The sequence below is a fragment of the Lissotriton helveticus genome, chromosome 4_1 (genome assembly GCF_964261635.1).
Source record: "Lissotriton helveticus chromosome 4_1, aLisHel1.1, whole genome shotgun sequence".
Lineage (NCBI taxonomy): Eukaryota > Metazoa > Chordata > Amphibia > Caudata > Salamandridae > Lissotriton > Lissotriton helveticus.
In genome coordinates this window covers 298,447,464-298,469,747 of record NC_136063.1, presented here as the reverse complement: position 1 = coordinate 298,469,747, position 22,284 = coordinate 298,447,464, and the positions used below count along the sequence as shown (strand labels likewise).

Genomic DNA, 22,284 nt, shown 5'->3' with positions numbered 1-22,284 from the left:
ACAACCTACCCCTCCAGATCACGGGCTGTCCTAGATGCAGGGCAAGTCAGGCTGATTTTCTACATGTGGATTTTGCAATGCCCCGTTATCATATTACACCAGGCTGGGATAATGCACCACCTTCATAGGGTGATTGGATGGAAGGTGACAGGTACAATTAAACAGTGTGTGCTGGACCTCCTCCCAGATAACCCAAAAAAGAAACTGAGCTGCTCTTTTACAACTTTAGGGTTAATAGTTACTAAGAGGCGCATAGTGATCAACTAGATCAGCTACAGACCTCCTAAATATGAGGACTTGTGCAGGGATTTACTCGAATGGGCTGGAGAGGAGGAGGTACACATGAGGCAAACCAATGGGGATGACAGGATTGCAGACGACTTACTCTCCTGGGGAATTATGGTATGGGCGGTGCTCAAGTATCCCAATGAAGCTACACCGGAGGTGACAGACTATGAGGATGCGGAGGTGGTTGAGACAGGCGAGTGGAGTGCATCAGTGCTGCGCATGGATGAACACTCAGGGTCTGTGTGACCTTCTCACGACATACACAAAGGAGTCTGAATGCCCGATTAATAGCAATTTAGTTGGCAAGTGGAGGAAGGGAGTTGGGAAGGGACATGTGTGAAATGTTGATGGTCCTTGCAGGATTATCCTTTGTGTTGTATATTTATTTTCATGCAAGAAGATGCTATATGGTATTGAATATTTAGCTTCTCTCCCTCTTGTATTACGACTATGTACTGCTATCATGAGATGGATATTGATCTTGCAGCATGGGGGGGGGGGGAAAGGGGTCATAGCATGGGTGAGTTCACTGTGTAATGTTTTCCAGTATGTTTACAAGATTTAAAACACCACTGTTGTGTAATGCTTTTTTGTTTTTTTATTTTGACGATATTTGTGGCTGGTGTTCTTCTCGCACTTTGAGATGACAATAAAGAATTGTAAAAGAAAAAAAACACAGACAAAAGCGACTTACAATGCCAAGATTTTACTGGCACCTAATAGTACTAAAGCACTGTTCAATTGATTGATGAATAAGAGATTTCAGTAAAATCCTTAAAAAATTGCATGGTATTCGGGAGTAATCAACTGGCAGATTTTTTACTTTTTGGTTTTGGTAGCAGTATATTACAGGTTCTTGCTAAATTGCACAAACAGCTTTAATTGACCTCCTTGGCCCCAATTAAAACTATCATAAATTCCTCTTTACTACAAAGAGTTATTTCACTTGAACTAAAAAAGGACAGAATTTGACCTCTCCTAAAGAAACCCCTATTAGATCCAGACTGTTTTGAGAACTACTGCCCGGTCTCTCGACTTCCTTACATACCCAAATTATTAGAGAAGGCTCTGTTTAACCAATTCTCAACCTTTGTGGACTACCAAACAGTGCTGCACTCAACTCAAGCAGATTTGTTAGTGGGATTCAGCACTGAAAGTGTGGTGGCAACAGTCTTAGATCAGCTCTGTCTGTACATCGACAAAGATATTCCAGCTTCATTGATGATGTTTGATATGTGTGCCGTATTTAATACCATGGACCACCAGGTACTTTTTACAATGCCTGGCGGAATACTTTATTGATGGAACAGCATAAACTAGTTTTAGAGCTTTTTGTCAGATCGGTCTGTAAAAGTTGAACGGGTGTGTGCCATAGCTATCTGTTCTCTCCCTTATGCCATTTAATGTTTATGTGACCCCTTTAGGTCAGCTAATAGAGCGATATCGCTTTGTATCTTTAATGTATGCTGATGATACCCGCATTCTATTTGCATTACATGGGGATCCTGAGGTTTGTGCTCCAAACTTACAAAATTGCATGTCTAAGATTCTGAGCTGGATGGTGCAAAAACAGCTCAAGGTATAATTTTTACGCTCCAGGCCGCAGTTTGCACCGAAAAGACCACTTTTGTGACTGGTCCCTGATTTCGCACAACTTCTCAGGATGGTGGGAAAGAGTATTTATGAAGGAATGAAATAATGAATAAATATTTCTTGTATTAAAATCAATCAAATGCAAATAAGTCAGGATAAAATATCAATTAATCATAAAGAAATTGTCTGAAGATCCACTTACAGTAAAGAAATGATCATAAAAACGAATCCCTGAGCCTGGAACATTATGCTTGGCCTTGATTCAGCAGCTCAGTGAGACACCTAGTTAAGGTGCGATGGCAGTCAAAGAGGCCTCTGATAGGTAAAGTCAATATATTTCACCAGTATACAGATGAAGCAGTTTTTCTGCAGAGAGAAGCAACAGCTCATTGCTTCTTTGATCACTCGTATTTTGTTTTCAATGAAAGATTCCAACAGACATTTTCACCTCCAATCCAGTAGGTTTGGGCAGATTCCTAGTATGTGTTCCAAGGTTTCTGATCTGTAGCCGCATAGCCAGCACCCAGCATGTGGACACAGTGTTGTAGACAAGGAGCCCTCTAGTTCAGCGATGGAGATGTAAAAATGGTGAAACCGTAAATATTTGATTTGTATGACTGCCTCCAGGTCTGAGTCGAGGGAAAAGTGTTTTGTTGCACAGGAAATGTCAAACACTAGATGGATATGTTTTTGTTTAAGAACTGCTTTTAGGTTATTGTGACTACCTAGCTGAAGAGATGTTCATATTAAATGTTTGCGAATGCCTCTTGGATAAATTGTCCAGAGAAGGCAAATTGTGCTCTTCCAAGAGTTTTCCAGTATGACAGAGATTGGAGGTGCTATGTGTTGATCGATCGCTCCATCAGGATCAATGTTTTTAGCTTATCTTTGTGTCCATAACAAAGAGAGAAGTTAAATATCAGCTGCTTATTATTATAGGTTCAATTCCAGGCACAGGATTGTCTGAGGAGTGGAGGAACTTAAGTTGAGTAAACGCCTGATGTTGTAGATATAGAGGGTGTTGAGGATATTGATCTGTTTTGCTGGAAATCCACTGTGGCATAGAGAAGAGGCAGAAGGAGTTTGACATTCAAGGCCAGAAGAGAAGGTGTGATTATATGTCTGCCATAGATGGTGGAGAAACATTTGGCTCCCTTAGTGACTGTGAGAGCTTTGTTTTTAACCTGTCAGGGTAAGCCGATTAGGTTTTATGTAGAGTCAATCGTGATGCCTGATAGTTGCGAACTATGTCTATTTGGTGTTTGCCTATCTGCCAACCTAGATGCTTCCCCTTTTTGCCAAATTTCAGAAATGTTGTTTTAGAGGCGTTGATAGGTTGTTGGCATGATTAAACAGATTCAGGTTCATTAGTTGGGTCTGATGGCCAGAAGGAGTTAGGAAGATCAGTTGTGCAAGGTGAAGATAGTACTTTCCATAAAGCTTTCCTGTAGCGTTGTTTTATGTTGGTGAAAAGATGGTGTTATTTAGCCGCATTAGATGATTAAATTATCAGATGAGGCAAAAGAGTTGGTTTTTAAGGATACATAAAGAAGAATCGCGTTGACCAGCCTTTTCCAGGTAGATAATCAGTCACCCTTACTTACTCCAGTCAAGTGAGGTTGTTGCATATAAGCTGGATTGATAAAAGCTTGCTGTTCCAGTGCCACTAGTTTCAATTCACAGTGGCTTTTCCAGACCAGTGTTCTGTTTTTGTTGAAATATGTTTCCTCTGGAAAGCAGAGTGAAAGCTGGCCATGTCTTGTGTGGTGAAATTGCAGAAGGTTTTGTTTAGGATGGTAGTTGTACTCATTCCTGGAGATTAAGTTAAACTTTTGTAGGTGCAGAATTTGGAATAATGAATAAAGGTATAATCACTTTTTGATTTGGCAACGTTTGTCTCAAAGGTACATTTTGCCAATAGGTTGCAACCAAATTGATTGTTCAGTGGGCTAAAGCCATGATCGCTTAGTAGCTTGAGAATGTATGTAGCCTTTTTGCAGATCTTCTGATTTGCCTTGAGGTGGTATGTTGAAGGCCACGTCAGGTGAGTCCGTCATGCGTGTATCTGCTGACCCTGATTCTAGTAGGTACTCGTTGAAGACCCCTGTCAGGATGATTGTGGAGTTGCAGTATAACTCAATAATGGCTTTGATTTCTTTGAAAATTACTAAAGTACATTTCCGATCCTTAAGCATGTTCGGGGTAAGATATAAATAAATGTTAGTGCTATTTTGTCTGGGGCCCCTAGTAGGACAGTTAAGAAATAGTTTGAGGTGGGGCCAATTTGCGCACAATTGACCCTGAGGTGATTGTTAATTAGCATCAGAATGCCACCAGTTGCTTAACTCGTAGTGTTTTTTTTTTGTCTCTGACTTCAAAAAAGTTAAAGTTTGTTAGATGGAAGTGACAATGGTCCCAAGATTCCTGTGGGCAGACAATGTCACAATTGCTTAAAAAAAGCTGTTAAATTGGCCTCTCCATGTTTCAGCTGTCGTTGAATAGCAGCAATATTCTAGGAGCAGATTAGGAGCAAATGATTGGGCTCACTGTTGATGGATCCTGTGCCATTAGGTAGAAGGTGTATTGCCCCTTGATGATGGGTGAATGCCTGTTGTAGGAAAGTTGATAGACATGTTGAGGAAGCTCCTTCGGGATGGTAATGTTCATGGTGTCTTGTGGGTTTATTGTCAGGGCTTTGGTAGAAGTTTTTTATTTAAGCCTATCCGGTCGTGTTGTGATTTTGTAGCGTGCTCACAGGCTGTATGAGAGCATCGTCCTCAGTGATGTGTATGCCCCAGGCTTCCAGGTCTGTGCAGTGCCCCCAAATTCTCGATGTAAACATGGTGGATTCCCAGGTTGTCTGCGTAAGAGCATTGATGTTATATATCCTGTCTATAAACACGATAATTAACTAATTAAGCCAACTGACTTGACTTCTTCTAGTTTTGGAAAGTGACAAAAACAGTCTAATAATATTTTGCCAATTGAGGATATCATGAGTCCCTTGAGATTTGTACATTGGGTGGAAATCGATCTCTATAGAATGGTGTTTGCCTACATCAGGGGAGTGAGAGATTGGAAGTTACACCCAGAGAGCCTCTGATGGTTGCCGTTTTGGATGGACAACTGTTGCTGTCTCTCCTATTAATGAGGTTGAGTAAAGATGAATGATCAGTGCATTCAATTTGACTGACCAGACTAGTAGTGGTGCCTGAGAGTAGTTGCACGAGTTAGATAGGATTTTGAGGAACAAAGCCAGGCCGTCAGCAATGGTTTTAACTGGGTCTAGGGTAGAACTGACTGACCTGGACTTAATCTCATTATGTGTACTGTCGTGGTGGTGAGGGGTTGGTAAGTAAATCTTTATTGGGCCTGGATCCAAGGCCCATGCAGGAAGGCACAGCTGATTTGTGTGGGACATCTTTTTGGACAGCACTGGTTGATGTAGAAGGCTGTTAGCAACTATTTGGCTGTCTCTAGATTTCATACTGGGAAAGCAAGACTTTGAAGAAGAGCTTGTTTGCTCTTAGAAGTTTTAGCATATTCTTCGTTGTTTGACGTTTGCATTGTTGAGCGTTCTGTTACATTAGATAGTGGAAATGCCTTCCTTCTCGCTGCCTCATTCATTGTCGGAGACCCGGGAGGCTTTGCTGATGATCCAGTCCGGTTTTTATTTTGCTTCCTTATTTATTTTTTTCAGGTGTTTCTTACTCATATACAGTTGAAATTTGCCCACACACCCTCGGACACTTTTATTGCCAGTTGGCTAAGTGAAGTTTCATGGGTAGCAGCTATATTAAATCAATGATTTAATTCAAGTGTGCAAGTTTGGAGATGCATTGTCCAAAGGACTGTACAGTTTGGTTCATGTTCTCCACCAGTTTAGTGATGTTTCAGTAGTCCTAAATATGATAGAGCCATCTAGCCATAGATTCCTTACCTTTGAATTTCCCAGGCGGCATACGGGATCTGAAAGATATTTTCTTGAGCAGTACCCCTGCGTGCCGGTCGGTGGTGTCAATCGATGTTTGCGTCATTCGCACTGGAAGGGACGTCCGTGTCACCTATATATGCCCACCTCGGCATGCCCATGCCACCTCTTTTCTTTCCTAGGCAGTTAGCACTGATCTGGACAAAGAGCTACCCCTCTGTCGGTTTTTGACAGAATATTTGCGACTATTTCTTTTTTGCTGAATTCTTCCTCCTAGTTATGTCGAGGATGACTTTGAGAAAGACATGGTTGAAACTGTGTTGCACATGTCATTGCACCATGTCAGTTACAGACCCACACCTCGTGTGTCTGCGGTGTCTCAGGCGCAGCCACGACTCAAATTATGCCTTGACTGCTGGGCCATGGCTCCGAAGGTTTTGAGGGAATGGTCCCTGAAGCTGCTCGGCAGGCGATGCTGTATTGCACGACTCTTCAGCGATCTCGGTCCCGATCAAGAGGGAGGTTGCGAGACTGCTCCAGGAGCTCCAAGTCATCTTTCTCCCATTCCAGGTCATCGGCATATTCGGGGAAGAAGCATAAGAGGTCTAAGCATGCTTCAACTCTTCCTTGTCTGTTGGCTGACACGATGACGGAGCATCAACGTTCGAGGCACTGTGCTTCAGAATCGATGCAAGGGCCAACTCCGAGCCTCCAAGCTTCTCCAGGAGTCGGAGAGACCCCCTCTCAGGTAAAAGAATGTTGAGGCTTTGCGCAGTGTATATGAGCGGCTCAAACCCGTTGGCACGCCTTCAGGCCCCTCTGGGTCAGAAGGGGCCCCATTCGGTTCCGCGCCGGCCACTTTGGCCTCTGCTTCAAAGGGCCCTCGTGGAGCCGTTCCCAGATCTGGGCCGTCGTCGGTCGTGCCACAGGACCTCTCCTGACACATAGCCTGAACGGAGACGACCGATGCTAATTCTGGTGTCGCCAGGAAGGACACCTGTGCCTTAGGTTGGTGCCTGAGCCCTATTCTGAAGGCCTAGGCCTCGGAGAAGAATGAGAGAGTTTACAGGACCCTTTAGAATACCAGTTAGCAAGTTAGGAAGGTATAGATTGGTATGAGGAACTCAGTGATGCCATTTGTTTGGACACATCCCCAGATACTGGGGGGGTGCTTTCTCCCCTACTGTGGCTACAGAGGAGGGAGCATCATATTCAATGGTAGTGAAGAGGGCTGTTGAGGTCCTGGATCTCGAGTTGCCCTTGGTGGCAGTCAAGACTAACATCTTGACGCAAGTGCTACAACCAGGAGCTTCCACTTCCGAACAGCTGCTCCCATTTAATGAAGCACTGACAGATGTCCTACTGGAAACTTGGTCCAAGCCCGGAACAACCCAATGAACAGGACAACCACCCGCCGCCACCCCCCTAGCCCCTCATCCCCCCACCTGGGGACCCAAACTTCCTCACCCAACACCCCACCTCTGAGAGGTTGGTGATCCAAACCTCTACATCGTCGCCCGCTCCTCGGGACGACGTCGTTCCCAGGTTCAGCCCCGAACCGGATATGGTGCCGGTTCTGTGCTCCTTCCGACGCTGATGAGGCCCTTTTTGCCCTATGTCCCTCCTCCTTATTTTAAGCCTGTTCCACAGACTTCGGAGGAAGGGAAAGACTGGTAGGGGTCTGAGGACCCTCTAGCACAGGAGTGTGCTTATGATCCGGATTGGGCAGAGGATTTGGGGGAGGCCAGTGACACCTCACCTGACCGTAGCATGCTGTCTCCTCCTACCGTGGCTACGGAGGAGGAAGCCAGTTACGCAGTGGTGTTGCGTAGGGCAGCCAAGGCCCTCCACCTTGTACTCCCTACAGTGGCCTTCAGGACTAACCTCCTGACAGAAGTGCTCCAGCCGGCGTCAACCTCTTTGGAGCCCTTGCTGCCCTTTAATGAAGCACTGTCTGACGTTCTTTTGGGCACCTGGTCCAGGCCCAACACAGGGGCTTCTATGGACAGGAACGTGGCCCGACACCATCGCCCGGCTCCGGGCAACCCCCTCTTTCTCTCCCAACACTCCACCCCTGAGAGCGTGGTTGTCAAAGCCTCTACTTCCCAGAGTGTGTTCCCTTTCCGCCCCTCTGGAAAGGGAATCCAAGAAGCTTGAGCTGCTTGACAAGAACCTGTTTTCATCTGCCAGCTTAGGACTGCGGTCGGTGAACACTGCACGCCTCTTAGGCCGTTATTCCCACTCTCTGTGGGACACGGTTGCGCAGGTGCTGCCTAACTACCCGGAGGAGGCCCAGGCAGTCCTCTCCCAGGCTATTGCTGCTGGGAGAGACGCAGCTAAGTTCACCATACGTTGTGGGCTGGACACCGCTGACTGGCTGGGCAGATCGATTTCCCCGACTGTGGCGCTTAGGCGCCACACCTGGCTGAGGATCACTTGCTTCTCAGGGGATGTACAGAACACACTAATGGACATGCCCTTTGATGACATTCGCCTCTTTGGCAATAAAGCGTTGTAGCGCTTTAAGGATTCCTGGGCTATGGCGAAGTCCTTGGGCCTGTCGGCCACTCGGCCTCCTCCGCCTTCTGCTTTTCGCTCCTTTCGTGGCCACGGAAGGGGTGCCCCACCACGTTCGCAGGGCCACAGGACACAACAACAACAACTTCAGCGTGGCCTAGGATGTGGGGACCGTTGAGGTGGTTCAGGGGGCCAGAGGGCGGGTCAGTCCACCTCCACCCCGCAGCATCCACTACAAAGCCTTCCTAGTCCGGTCTTTCAGGCCCACCAAACGCCAGTGGGCGGCAGAATTCGACATCATCTCCCCCACTGGTGCAACATCACATCAGACAAGTAGGTGCTGCAAATTGTCTGAAGGGGCTACTCCCTTCCCTCCTAGACTACCCCTCCAGCCATGCCACCTCAGTACCACCGCATGTCGGGGGATCACTTGGCACTTCTCCAGCAGGAAGTTGCTGCCCTCTTGGCCAAGGGGGCCATCGAGCGTGTTTCAATGCCAGAAGTAGGTTAAGGTTGTTACTTCCACTACTTTCTGGTTCCAAAGAAGGACAAGGGCCTGCTTCCTATCTTGGACCTTCGGAACGTCAATCGCTTCCTCCGGAAGGAGAAGTTCAAGATGCTCACGCTTGCTTAGATCTTGTCTGCCCTAGACGCGCAAGACTGCATGGTAGCGTTGGACTTGCAGGACGCTCATTGCCGACCCACCAGCGTTACCTGCGATTCACGGTAGGCCACAAGCTTTTTCAGTTCACCATGCTCCCCTTTTACCTTACCAGATCCCCTCACAAAGGTAATGGCGGTGGTCGCAGCTCATCTGCGCAGATCGAGGTTTCAGTCTTCGCCTTTCTTGATGACTGGTTGTTGAAGGCGGGCTCGCCCCAGACTGTCGTCTCCCACCTCCAGACTACGGCCGACCTCCTGCATTTGCTGGGGTTTTCCATCAACGTGCCGAAGTCGAACCTGATTCCCTCACAGATGCCCCTCTTCATCGGAGCGGTTCTGGACTCGGATTTATCCTCCCGAACAGCGAGCCCAGGATATTCAGGCTATGATTCCGATCTTTCAGCCTCTATCCCGGGTTTCGTCAGGATGACCCTCCGGCTACTGGGCCTGATGGCCTCCTGCATCTTGCTAGTGGGTCATGCCAGATGGCATATGCGGGCTCTGCAGTGGGACCTGAAGTTCCAGTGGGCACAGCATCAGGGCAACCTGTCCGATCACATCCAGATCTCGAAGGGCACTGCATGACGCTTGCAGTGGTGGCTCACAAATCGCAATTGGGTCAATGGCAGATCCCTCTCCCTTCTCCAACCGGAGCACACAGTGGTGACAGATGTGTCCCTCCTGGGAAGGGGTGGCCACATGGGAGAGGTGGAGATCAGAGGCCTCTGGTCTTCGGCGGAGGCCCGACTCCATATCAACCTTCTGGAGATTTGGGCGATTCAACTTGCACTGAAGGCATTCCTTCTCTCTGTAGTCAAGAGAGTAGTGCAGGTGTTGGGCGGGGTGGGGTTGTGGACCCTTTGTCAGGAGGTTCTGCCCCTTTGGACATAACTGGAACATCAGGGCATGTCCCCGGTGGTACAACACCTGGCAGGTTCTCTGAACGCCAGGGCGGACAAACTCAGCCGTCGGTGCATGATGGATCACGAATAGTGTCTGCACTCGGACGTGGCGCACTGTCTCTTTCAGCAGTGGGGGGTGTCTTGGTTAGAGCTATTCGCCACCGAAGAGAACGTGTAGTGTCCTCAGTTCTGTGTGTTGGAATTTCCAGGGAGGCACTCACTAGGCACCGCTTTTCGTCGCGAGTGGAGTTACGGTCTACTATACGCCTTTCTGTCTATACCACTTCTACCCAGAGTGCTGAAGAAGATCAAGCTCAACCGGGCCCAAGTTATTCTTGTGGCTCCGGACTGGGCTCGAGAGTATGGTATCCCGAGCTACTCAGCATGGCGATCGATCCCCTGCTCCGTCTGCGTCTTCGGGAGGATCTTTTGTCGCAGTAGCAGGGGAGGGTTCTCCATCCCAACCTGTCCAGTCTCCACCTCCTTGCGTGGAGATTGAGCAGCGGCAGTTGACGTCTTTCGACCTGCCTCCCGAAGTCTGTGACGTTATCTTGGCAGCCAGGCATACCGCCACTAAAACGGTATACGCCTGCAGGTGGAATAAATTTGTGGCATGGTGCACAGCAAAGGCTGTGGATCCCCTTTCTGCCCCTCTTTCAAAAGTCCATCTATTTCTCCTCTCTTTGGCCCAGCAGGGCTCTGCTCCCGGCACTAGCAAGAGCTATCTCTCGACCATTTCGGCCTTTTTTGGCTTCCAGATCAGACTTTCCTTTTCAAGTCCCCCGTTGTAAATAGATTCTTTAAAGGCATTACTCATCTTTTCCCTCCTGTTCCTTTCATAATACCTCAGTGGGACGTGAACCTAATTCTAACTTATCTGATGTGTGCTCCTTTTGAGCCACTTCACAACTGTCCTCTTCGTCTTCTCACTTTAAAGACTGCTTTCCTGGTTGCCATCCCCTCTGCCAGAAGAGTGAGTGAGCTCCAGGCTCTTTCTTCTAAACCTCCTTTTCTGTCAGTCGATCCGTACAAAGTTGTTCTACGGATTCGTCCATCTTTTCTGCTAAAGGTTGTCACTGCCTTTCACATCGGACAAACCATCACTTTGCCCACCTTCTTTCCGCGTCCGCATCATTCTAAAGAGGAAGAGAGGCTCCACCGTCTGCACACAAAACATGCGCTCTCATTCTATCTCAACCGCACACAATAGTTCCGGGTGAATGACCAGCTCTTTGTTTGCTTCGTGGGTACCAAGAAAGTTCGGGCCGTGCATAAGCGGACCATCTCTCGATGGGTCATTCTGTGCATCAAGGATTGTTATTCTTTGGCTAAAAAGGAGCCTCCGGTGGGGCTATGTGCCCATTCTACTAGGGTGACGGCAGCCACTACTGCTTTGGGACGGGGAGTTCCCTTGCATGACATCTGTCAGGCAGCTACGTGGGCCTCGCTGTACACATTTCCCAAGCATTACTGTCTGGACAGCCAAGTTTGGAGAGATAGCTTCTTTGGCCGTTCTGTTCTCCAGGACCTTCTGGTGTGATCTTGGTTCGCAGACCCACCACTGGGGTTGGTATTGCTGGGGTATCTATTCTAAGGTAAGGAATCTATTGCTACGTGTTTCTTTCAGATGCACAAGTTACTTACCTTCGGTAACGATATATCTGTAAGAAACATTAGTAGTGATAGATTCCTTACCTCCCCATTCTGCAAACTGATTTCTAGGGTTAAGGTCATCCCTTTCAGGGCCCTAGTTCATGGCACCAGTGGTCAGTTTCTTGCATGGCTCTGCGTTCCTGGCGCAAAACGTCGTGTACAGAACTGATGTTAGCGCGTGGGCGCGTCCAAGTAGCTCCATCAACGTCATCCCGGCGCCAACGACGCACCCAGAGCCGCACGACGACGCCTACCAACGTGCAGGGGTACTGCTGACGAAAACTTTCCGGATCCAGTCTGACGCCTGGGGGTAATTCTAAGGTAAGGAATCTATCACTACTAATGTTTCTTACAGATATATTGTTACCGAAGGTAAGTAACTTGTGCTTCTTGGTTAATGGGCAGCTTTGACTTAGAGTGGTCTGTCTTTGTTTTTCTTGACCATAGATGGAATCAGAGTCTACGTTTGAGTTTAGAAAGGAGCACTGCTTCTGTAACCTTCAGAAAACTGGATTGATTTCTGCAGTAGTTGTAGTGGTTGAGATGGTTGTGCACTTATGCTTGTGGCTCCGCAGTGTTATCCATGTCTGGTACCTTGGAGTGGGTTATGGGTTTGTGTTGTTTAACCCCTTCAGCGCTAATGACAAGGGTAACTCGTCATGGACTTTCCATTGATTTCAATGGAAAGTGAATGGACCTCGCACACACCCCTTAGCAGCCAAGTGGTTAATTTGATGCAGTTGGTGACGTGCTGTCATGGTGAGCTGCACATGAGGGTAACTGATTATTTTTGTTGTTCTGGGAAGCCCAGTAGTGCTCAGCAGTTTCCAATGGCCTACCCAGACCTGGAGCTAGCCCTGGACAGGAACTGAGACTGCTGTGGTGATGCACTGAGATGAGCTATGAAGGAATGATCTGCAGGGCCATTGAGCCAGCCTTGAGCCGACACACCCAGCTTGATGCAGCTTTGCCCACCCGCCATGCTTCAAGGGCCAGTGTCTCCAATGCAGTGTGCTAAAGACGGGCGGCTCTTTTTTGGAGCATAAGGCCTGATGGGTGTTTGGTGGGAAATATAAGATCACCGGCAGCACAAGCCACATCGGCTCCAGCCAACTGCTTCGGTGCACTGTGTCAGCCGCTGGCCTTTCCCTCGCAGGCTTGCTCAACTTGGCTCTATCCCCTGGGGAACTCCATAGGCACAAACTCCATAGGCACAGGCTTGCCCATGTGGGGGGGGGGGAATACATTACTCGGCCAGAACCCTGTGCCCAGCTCGACCCTCGATTCAGCTGCCTGCACACCGTCATAGAGATGCAGCACTGAACACTGCTTGGGAAATCTTCTAGGCAGAAGTCTTCAAACTGGGGGCCCTAATTGATCCTGGTCAGGGAGTGGGGGTTGGGCGGGCGGGGAGGGGCTCGCCAGGCACTGTCCAAATGTAAATGTAGTTGAGCTTATATAGCGCACAGCTACCCGCAGTGGGTTTCCCGGCGCTTGCTTAGGGAACCCTTCCTGGTATTTCCCTGTGAGATAGCAGGGTATCCACAAGGTGAAAGTCAGGCATCCCGCCGCGAGGGGCCGTTGTGGAGATTAAGCAAGCTATTGCCCAGAGTCGCAGAGTGTGAACCCGTGAGTCGAGGAGGCACCGGGGCGAGAATTATCGAGTCCGTGGAATTTTTTAGCCCAAGACCCCGCCGAGGCGGGGAATTGAACCCTGGTCCAGGACCGATCTCAGCTTCCGGGTCTGCTGCCTCTAACCCCTGAGCCACACTTCTCCACGAGTCCAAGAGAATCATCATGCTGATAACAGTGCTTTAATTTTACTGAAAGAAAAAGGGGACAGGAGGCCACTGTGTAATGGTTCATTACTAACATCTTTTGTCATTCATATGATGACTGGGAGATGGTGTCAAAGGGGGTGGGTCACTGAATGATACTTTTACACTTTAGTAAAAACCTGGTTGACCAGAATCGTATGTTTGCAATCATGTATTTTGATTGTATTTTTTTAATGGATATGCAATGCTTAAACTTGTTTATACATATTTAAAGATTGTCAGTGTTATAGAATAATTTGTAAAAAATAAAAAAAGGTTTTATGCAGGGGCCACTGTGTTTTTGTTGTTGTTTTTCTTTCTTTTTTACACCTCAGGCGCTGTGGCATTAAAAATGTTGACGACCACTGCTCTAGGCAGAGGGTCATGATCTTTCTTTCGGAGTGTTATGTTACTTATAACTCACACTTGAGAGATATTTTCTACTTTTGACCACTTTTAATTGAAACCTGTTTTTCCTGTTAAGTTTCCCTAGACCGTGGAAGAGGCGATTTGGAATGCAGAGAACGTGAACTGATGACGGAAGTGCGGGAACTGCGGAAGAAGCTGGCAGTGCAGGCGCGGGGTCGATACCCCGCACCGCCCTTTTCAATGACGACGTGGGCTACGTGAGCTACGTGAGCCTCGAGCTGCACTTGTTAGTGTTGAACCCCAAGACTGCTCAAGTTGTAATTATGAATGGCTTTGAAATTGTCCGCTTTTGTACAGCACATTTTAAATTACTTGGAAATTAAGAATGAATAATATAATATTTTATATGAATGTAGTGTTTTGATTAAATATTTTTTATTACCAAAGAAGTGTTTTATTGTGAAATTAAAAAGGATTTCTAGTAAGAAAACAGCTGTTGTTAATGTCTTGTGTTATTGATTTTGTAACCAGTTGCATAGCTTTTTGCCATAAGTAGTTGTGTTTCTGCTTTTACGTGCTGTTCTGATTCAAAGAATTGTGAATCTTATGGATATGGCTTTGCTTACTCCTTTAGCACTCAGGTTTGGGCCCTACAGTTGACCTGTCGAGCTTTCCCAAAGTGCACCAGAAATCTACGGTTGCCCAACTTTGAGGCAATTTCGCTGAATATGTTATCGACCATCGTTGACATTCCCCAGAGGGATGGCCTGGCTGTCTGTGGACGTCATCGACGGCGCCCTGCATGGTCACTGCTGAATGAATGGCAATCTCATTCTCCATCAGTGTTCATAAACACTGAATCTCTCCATCCATGGGCAAGATCCAAAACCGGCCTTTCAAAAAGAGTGCCACATCAAAAAACGACATGCCCTGCCTTTTTATAAAACCCTGTTAGAATAAAAGGCAATGGGAGACCATTAACTGGAAAGGTGATCCCTGCACCAAGGGCGCCCGCAGAATTTTTTCCAGGGGGGGGGGGGCTAACCTAGCAAATGAAGGGGCGTGGATAATGTTAATCAATAGGGGCTGGGCTAAAATGGCAGACATTCAGGATCGGGTAATGCTCAGGCCAAGCTGAGAAAAAAAAGTGGTGAATTCTGCATTTGAAACTGGACAACAATTACAGCACGCATGAACCCTAAAATTACCCCCGGCCCCTTAAAACTCATACATTCCCTGATCCCTAAAATTAGGCCCCTGGCACCCCAAATCCCATAACCGCGCTGACCCCTAAAATTGTCCCCCTGGCACCCCAAAAACCCATCCCCACCCTGAACCCTAAAATTTCCCCCTGGTACCCCAAAACCCATACCCACCCTGAACCCTAAAATTACCCCTCCCCCCCAAAAAAAACTCATACCGCCCTGACCCCTAAAATTACCCCCCTTAAAACCCATCCCAGCCCTGAACCCTAAAATGACCCCCTGGCACCCTAAAACTCATTACCACCCTGAACCCTAAAATTACCCCCAAGCACCCCAAAACCCATACCCACCCTGAACCCTAAATTTACCCCTGCCCTCCCCCAAAACTCATACCCGCCCTGAAACCTAACATTACCCCCCTGGCAACCCAAAACCCATACACGCCCTGAACCCTAAAATTACTCCCTTGGCCCCTAAAACCCATACATTCCCTGATCCCTAAAATATCCCCCTGGCTCCCCAAAACCCATATCCACCCTGAACCCTAAAATTACCGCTGGCACCCCAAAACCCATACCCGCCTTGAACCCTAAAATTACCCCTGGCACCCCAAAACCCATACCCACCCAGAACCCTAAAATTACTCCCTGGCACCCCAAAACCCATACCCACCCTGAACCCTAAAATTACCTCCTAGCACCCCAAAACCCATATCCACCCTGAACCCTAAAGTTACCTCTGGCACCCCAAAACCCATACCCGCCCTGAACCCTAAAATTACCCCTGTCACCCCAAACCCACCCTGATTCCTAAAATATCCCCCTGGCACTCCATTACCCATACCAGCCCTGAACCCTAAAATTACCCCCGGCACCCTAAAACCCATTCCCAACCTGAACCCTAAAATTACCCCCGGCACCCAAAAACCCATACCCATCCTGAACCCTAAAATTACATCCTGGCACGCCAAAACCCATTACCACACGGAACCCTAAAATTACCCCCTGACCCCTTAAAACCCATACATTCCCTGAAACCTAAAATTACCCCCTGGCACCCCAAAACCCATATCCACCCTGAACTCTAAAATTACCCCCTGGCACCCTAAAACCCATTACCACCCTGAACTCTGAAATTACCCCCTGGCACCCCAAAACCCATACCCACCCTGAACACTAAAATTACCCCACTGGCACCCCAAAAGCTGAAAACAACGGAGCAGATTTACAATCCCCTTGTGCCACTTTTTAGTGACTTTTAACATGGGAAAAGTGACGCAAAAGTGGCGCAAGGGGCTTGTAAATCTGCCTCTACAAGCTTAAACTATATTTGCATAATTCGGAGGGGACTGTCCTTGACGTTTCCATGCATGTAAGTCTAGAACACCGTTCACTTAGAGTAACCTAGATATGCAGCCAGTAGGTAATGCTGGTGATGCTGTAGAATGCATTAAAGTTACTGGAACTCACTTAAAAACTGCTGCCTGCTCTTCTGATACTATTCGGTGGTGTCGGGCTGATCAGCAGCACCGTCGTCCTTGCATCCAGCCCCTCCCGAAGGTCTCACTGTGTAGATAGATGTGGGTCAAATGTCTCCTGGTTTCTCCTTGCCAGGGCCTCCTCTACTTCTTCGTTGGTGCCCTCGGATGCAAAAAGAGACAGATCCATGGCATGTTAACCATTTATCTGGTGAGCAGCGCCGTGGATGTGTATTCCATACAAGTGGCACAGACAGCAGGGGGAAAGGGATGGCAGTGCAGGTGACGCTTTTCCTTTGTAAAGTCATTCCTGCTGGCGTCTTAGCCCAGGGTTTGCTGTCTGTGCACTTGTACGGAATACACATCTATACAAGTGCACAGACAGCAAACCCTGGGCTATGACGCCCGCAGAAATTTCTATACAAAAGAAAAGCGTCACCTGCACTGGCCATCCCTTTTTCCCACTCCCACCCCATGACGAGGCAGCTAGAAGTGGTGATTTGTCATTCTGAGGGGTGTGAATGTTATGAGAATGACCAGAGGTAGTATGAGGGTGGGTGCGTTGGTGTGAGGGTTACACCAGGTGAAACGACGGTTAGGCGTTGCTGCTTGGCATTTAGAAGTTATTATCCGACTTTTAAGTGTATTTATGTTGACATTGCAAAAGAAACACTGAGCGACATACCAATGTGCGTCTGTAGCGTACAATGCATATTCCAATATTTCTCTGCTCGATAATATAGTAAGTACCATTGCACCATGTTATAGGCCATTGATTCCATCATCATATTGCAATTACCCAAACGAAACAGCGATTTACTAAACTTTGCCCCTATTCCTAAGTCATTGTTACTTGGGAGTTAGAAGTTATAATATAAATAATAGATGTGGTGTGTTAGTAGGTAAAAACACAAACTCACTGCCATGTGCAAGGCGTCAGTGGCGTTCCATGCCCCTCTGGGGCATGCTGCTTCATTTGGTGAGATGTTCTGCACAGAACGTTCCTTTTTTCAGTTACTTTTTGTTTGAAGGCGATGTGGCCTGGGAACAAAATTACCAACTTCGGAACCTTCCTTCTAATTAACTGAAATGTGTTTAACTCTGGAAAAATCCCTTAATTTCCCTTCGCTTAAAAGGTATCAAATTGAAAAGTATGAAATCTAATATATATTTTTCCAACCAAAAACAAGCAACTCTCATAGATGTTCAATGAACATGGCCAGGTTCTGCCCTGTTTGGGAGCCGTCACGGTATATAGGTGACCTACTTTCAGACTCGTCACGCTCTTAAGCTCTTGAGGTGACTGCTAGAAAAACACTGAAATGTATGGGAGATTACAAAAGTGGGAACACCCCTTCCGAATATATGAGCAGGGTTGTAGGTTCACTGTCATGTCCCGGGTTAATTCAACAAATCCCTCCCTATGACTTGCTTGTACTGTCATGTCTATAGTGATGGTGAATGGAATTTCCCTATGTAAAGGGTGGGTATTTGAGTGAAATCCCCAGCTCACACTGTGCATCGGTGGGGGCGGGGGGGCGCAGACATTTGAAACCCTGGCTATATTAGGGGCGGGGCGTTCTGAACCAACGAACCACAGCCCAGCCCTGTAACATCCATCTCCATTCGCCCTTCTCATTTTAAAACGTGATTTTATGTTAGTTGTTTATATGCAAATGTTACTTATGTCGTCATGCAGCACTGGCAGCTGTGAGGTGATCAGTGACGTGTTGCAGGTCGGTCTTGTTGTTTTACTTCTCCCACCCTGAATGAAGGACTATAGGTACCATGCTTCAAAGAGTGTAGGTGGCTGTCATGGAAGAACTGAAGAGTTCTAATAAAAGTGTTAGTGGCGGTTCGAAGCGACACTATGTGCTTCTGTGAGGACACAGTACTTACCAAACATACTTACATCAGAATCTGAATTTGGGGCATTTTTCTCTCGTTCCTTGGAGTCTCAGTTGCTGAGGCACGGGTGTTAGGAGCGGTGTATGACAGAAGGGGTGGAACTTGGAGGGCACAGCAGAGTGTTTAAATTCAGGCACACAACCCTCATTGCACTCGGCTTCACCTCCCCCTCATCGTGTGTGTCAGCCTGGCTGAGACAGCTTCCCGGGCGCACACACAGCTGCACCCGAGTACTTCACAGGTCTTTAAAAGACCATTTACTTGTTAATGATTATTTGTTGTGTTTCACCCCTTCTTAGAGCCCCTGCATCTCCACTCTGCATATGGCTGGATGGATTAGCACCCCCCTCCCCCCCACCCCCCGAAATTAGACTCTAGTTGCGCCTCTGTTTAAGGTAGAGGTAGGAGTGAGACGATTTGACATGAGGTTTAAAAGAGAGGTGAACGAGGGATTGAAGACGCCGCATGGTGATGGTCATCCGCAGGGGGGCAAGGAGGGGTGCTCCAGGGGGGGCAAGCGCCCCTCCTTGCTCCGCCCCGCGGACACCCATGCCCTGCTCATATCTTCTGCTGAGGTGGTGTATGTGGTTTGTACTGCAAGGGCTGCTTGCCCTCTCCCTTCTCTCCTCGGGTTCTGAGCAGTGGGTATTGTATGTGCCCTGAAACGTCCGGGAGGACGTTAGTGTCTCACTATTGTGGCACTGCAGCCTTTATCCGGTACCCCGATTCACCTTTAACATTTTTTAGTTGGATGGTCAGAGAGGTTTTTACCTTTTTGTCAGCTTCCAGTGCCCCACATTAGGAATTATGAGGTTTTCCCTTATCGTTTGCCCTCGACACCAACCAACCCACCCCGTGCCGACCGCCTCCCCTAATTTCTGGTACAAAAGGGGGTGGTGATGGACGGAGCATCTGAACCAATCAAACACTCACACCCAGTCAACAGATCTGGGTTTCATCCATCACCGTTCTTTAGCCCACTCCGCCACCCCAGTTTAGACATGGCCATATGCAAATCAGTCTGACCCTGTGCCTCATGGGAACAGTCCAGCCCGAACTGCCAAGCCATGCCTTCCCTGGACCGGAAACAAGCTTCCGAGGACCGATTTCTGGCATTTCAGCCGTCTTCAGCCCGGCTTGCTTGAATCCAGTGGCAAAGTGAGCAAGGGACTCACGTCTGAGCATACCCTGCCAACTTATGGCGGCCAAAGTGGTACAAAAGGAGGTGGTGATGGACGGAGCTTCTGAACCAATCAAATACTCACACCCAGTCAACAGATCTGGGTTTAATCCATCACCGTTCTTTAGCCCACTCTGCCACCCCAGTTAAGACATGGCCATATGCAAATCAGTCTGACCCTGTGCCTCATGGGAACAGTCCATCCCGAACTGCCAAGCCATGCCTTCCCTGGACCGGAAACAATCTTCCGAGGACCGGTTTCTGGCATTGCAGCCGTCTTCAGGCCGGCTTGCTTGAATCCAGTGGCAAAGTGAGCAAGGAACTCACGTCTGAGCATACCCTGCCAACTTATGGCGGCCAAATTGGTACAAAAGGGGGTGGTGATGGACGGAGGATCTGAATCAATCAAACACTCACACCCAGTAAAGAGATCTGGGTTTAATCCATCACCGTTCTTTAGCCCACTCTGCCACCCCAGTTCAGACATGGCCATATGCAAATCAGTCTGACCCTGTGCCTCATGGGAACAGTCCAGCCCGAACTACCAAGCCATGCTTTCCCTGGACCGTAAACAAGCTTCCGAGGACCGGTTTCTGGCATTTCAGCCGTCTTCAGCACGGCTTGCATGAATCCAGTGGCAAAGTGAGCAAGGGACTCACATCTGAGAATACCCTGCCAACTTATGGTGGCCAAAGTGGTACAAAAGGGGGTGGTGATGGACGGAGCATCTAAACCAATCAAACACTCACACCCAGTCAACAGATCTGGGTTTAATCCATCACCGTTCTTTAGCCCACTCTGCCACCCCAGTTCAGACATGGCCATAAGCAAATCAGTCTGACCCTGTGCCTCATGGGAACAGTCCAGCCCGAACTACCAAGCCATGCTTTCCCTGGACCGTAAACAAGCTTCCGAGGACCGGTTTCTGGCATTTCAGCCGTCTTCAGCCCGGCTTGCTTGAATCCAGTGGCAAAGTGAGCAAGGGACTCACGTCTGAGCATACCCTGCCAACCTATGGCGGCCAAAGTGGTACAAAAGGGGGTGGTGATGGACGGAGCATCTGAACCAATCAAACACTCATACCCAGTCAACAGCTCTGGGTTTAATCCATCACCGTTCTTTAGCCCACTCTGCCACCCCAGTTCAGACATGGCCATATGCAAATCAGTCTGACCCTGTGCCTCATGGGAACAGTCCAGCCCGAACTGCCAAGCCATGCCTTCCCTGGGCTGGAAACAAGCTTCCGAGGATCGGTTTCTGGCATTTCAGCTGTTTTAAGCCCCGCTTGCTTGAATCCAGTGGCAAAGTGAGTAAGAGACTCACATCTGAGCATACCCTGCGAACTAGATCAGTTGACTGGGGGGGTGAGTGTTTGATTTGCTCAAACGCTCCGTCCATCATCCCCTTTTGTATCGCTTTGTTCGCCCTAAGTGTGGCAGGGTATTCTCAGACGTGAGTCCCTTGCTCACTTGGCCACTGGATTCAAGATAGCCTGGCTGATGAGGATTATGAATCCGAAACCGGTCCCAGGATGCTTGTTTCCGGTCCAGGGAAGACATGGCTTGGCAGTTCGGGCTGGAATGTTCCCATGAGGCACACGGTCAGACTGATTTGCATATGGCCATGTCTGAACTGGGGTGGCTGAGTGAGCTAAAGAATGGTGATGGATTAAACCCAGATCAGTTGACTGGGGTGAGTGTTTGATTTGCTCAAACGCTCCGTCCATCATCCCCTTTTGTATCGCTCCCCTAATTTCTGGGCTCTTTAATTCAACTATGGCATCTCACCTGAGTGTAGCTGTCACAACACCCTCAAACAGCTAGATCAGCATGTTGGTGCATGAAACTAGATTTTCTTGGTGGGACGCAAAATATGGCATTTTTAGCCTTTGTGTAACACACTTTGTGAAACCAAAATATTAGGATCCTGCTTATCATTAATTTCTTGTTCTTGGCATCTGTACAGGTGAGGTGGCTTCCACTCGTATGAAACTGGGCTTTGTTGTTTTAAAATGGAGAAATTGATGCGGTTGTAATCACAATGCCAGAGAGTAACAGAAAAGAAAGGGAGAAAAAGCCAAGGCTCGACCTTTACGCAGCATTAGGGAACACCGCTAAAGTGGAGAGGAAAAACTTTCCAAACTAAGCAACATCTATCATGTCTATGCACAGGGAACATTTGCATTTACATTTTTAGCTTTTTGTGAGAACTGTGTGAGAAAATATGTTTTTTCTTTATAAATTTTTTTTATAGAGTTTAAAAACCACAAATGGCATCTTTGCCTATGCTGGTCTCTTTCCAGGATCTGGAGAGAGACCAGTTACAGGCAAAGTCCGTAGGCCTGGCATCAAAGACCATAGACAAACATGCATGAACGAATGTTGTTTGCATTATCGCGTGTTCTCATTAAAGCCACATCTGTTGGCTTTGGCAGTGCTTGGATTGCACTAATGTACCTCTTACAATGAAGTATTACTTAAGGAGTCCCACATGAATCATACATAAGTCATGGAGAGTGTGGGAGATTGGCTTAGTATGTGGTAACACTTATTTAAGTGATGCACCTTGCACTAATCCAGGCAACCCTTATGATGGTTTTAGTGCTCTGTGATCACCATAGAAAGCACTTAAAGTAGTAGCTGTGGAGGTCAGGCTTACCTTGAAGGAGTGTTATGCAGCTTGTTTTATCAGTTTAACCTTAGGATGCAAGTTAAATGACAGGAAACCACACAGTGCGTATATACAAATATTTCTGTTCATTACACAACATTCACTAACAAT

At 47.8% G+C, this 22,284-nt stretch overlaps 1 protein-coding gene across 1 annotated transcript in view; it reads left to right on the top strand.

Moving 5' to 3' along the window:
* TBC1D31 (TBC1 domain family member 31) overlaps nucleotides 1–14,226 on the top strand; it is a 670,562-nt gene extending 656,336 nt beyond the window's left edge. Inside the window, exon 22 of the mRNA XM_078686822.1 lies at nucleotides 13,849–14,226. Within this exon, the coding sequence (XP_078542948.1) occupies nucleotides 13,849–13,994 (146 nt within the window). The 3' untranslated portion in view covers nucleotides 13,995–14,226. The remainder of the gene's footprint in view (nucleotides 1–13,848) is intronic.
* Nucleotides 14,227–22,284: the final 8,058 nt, after the last annotated feature.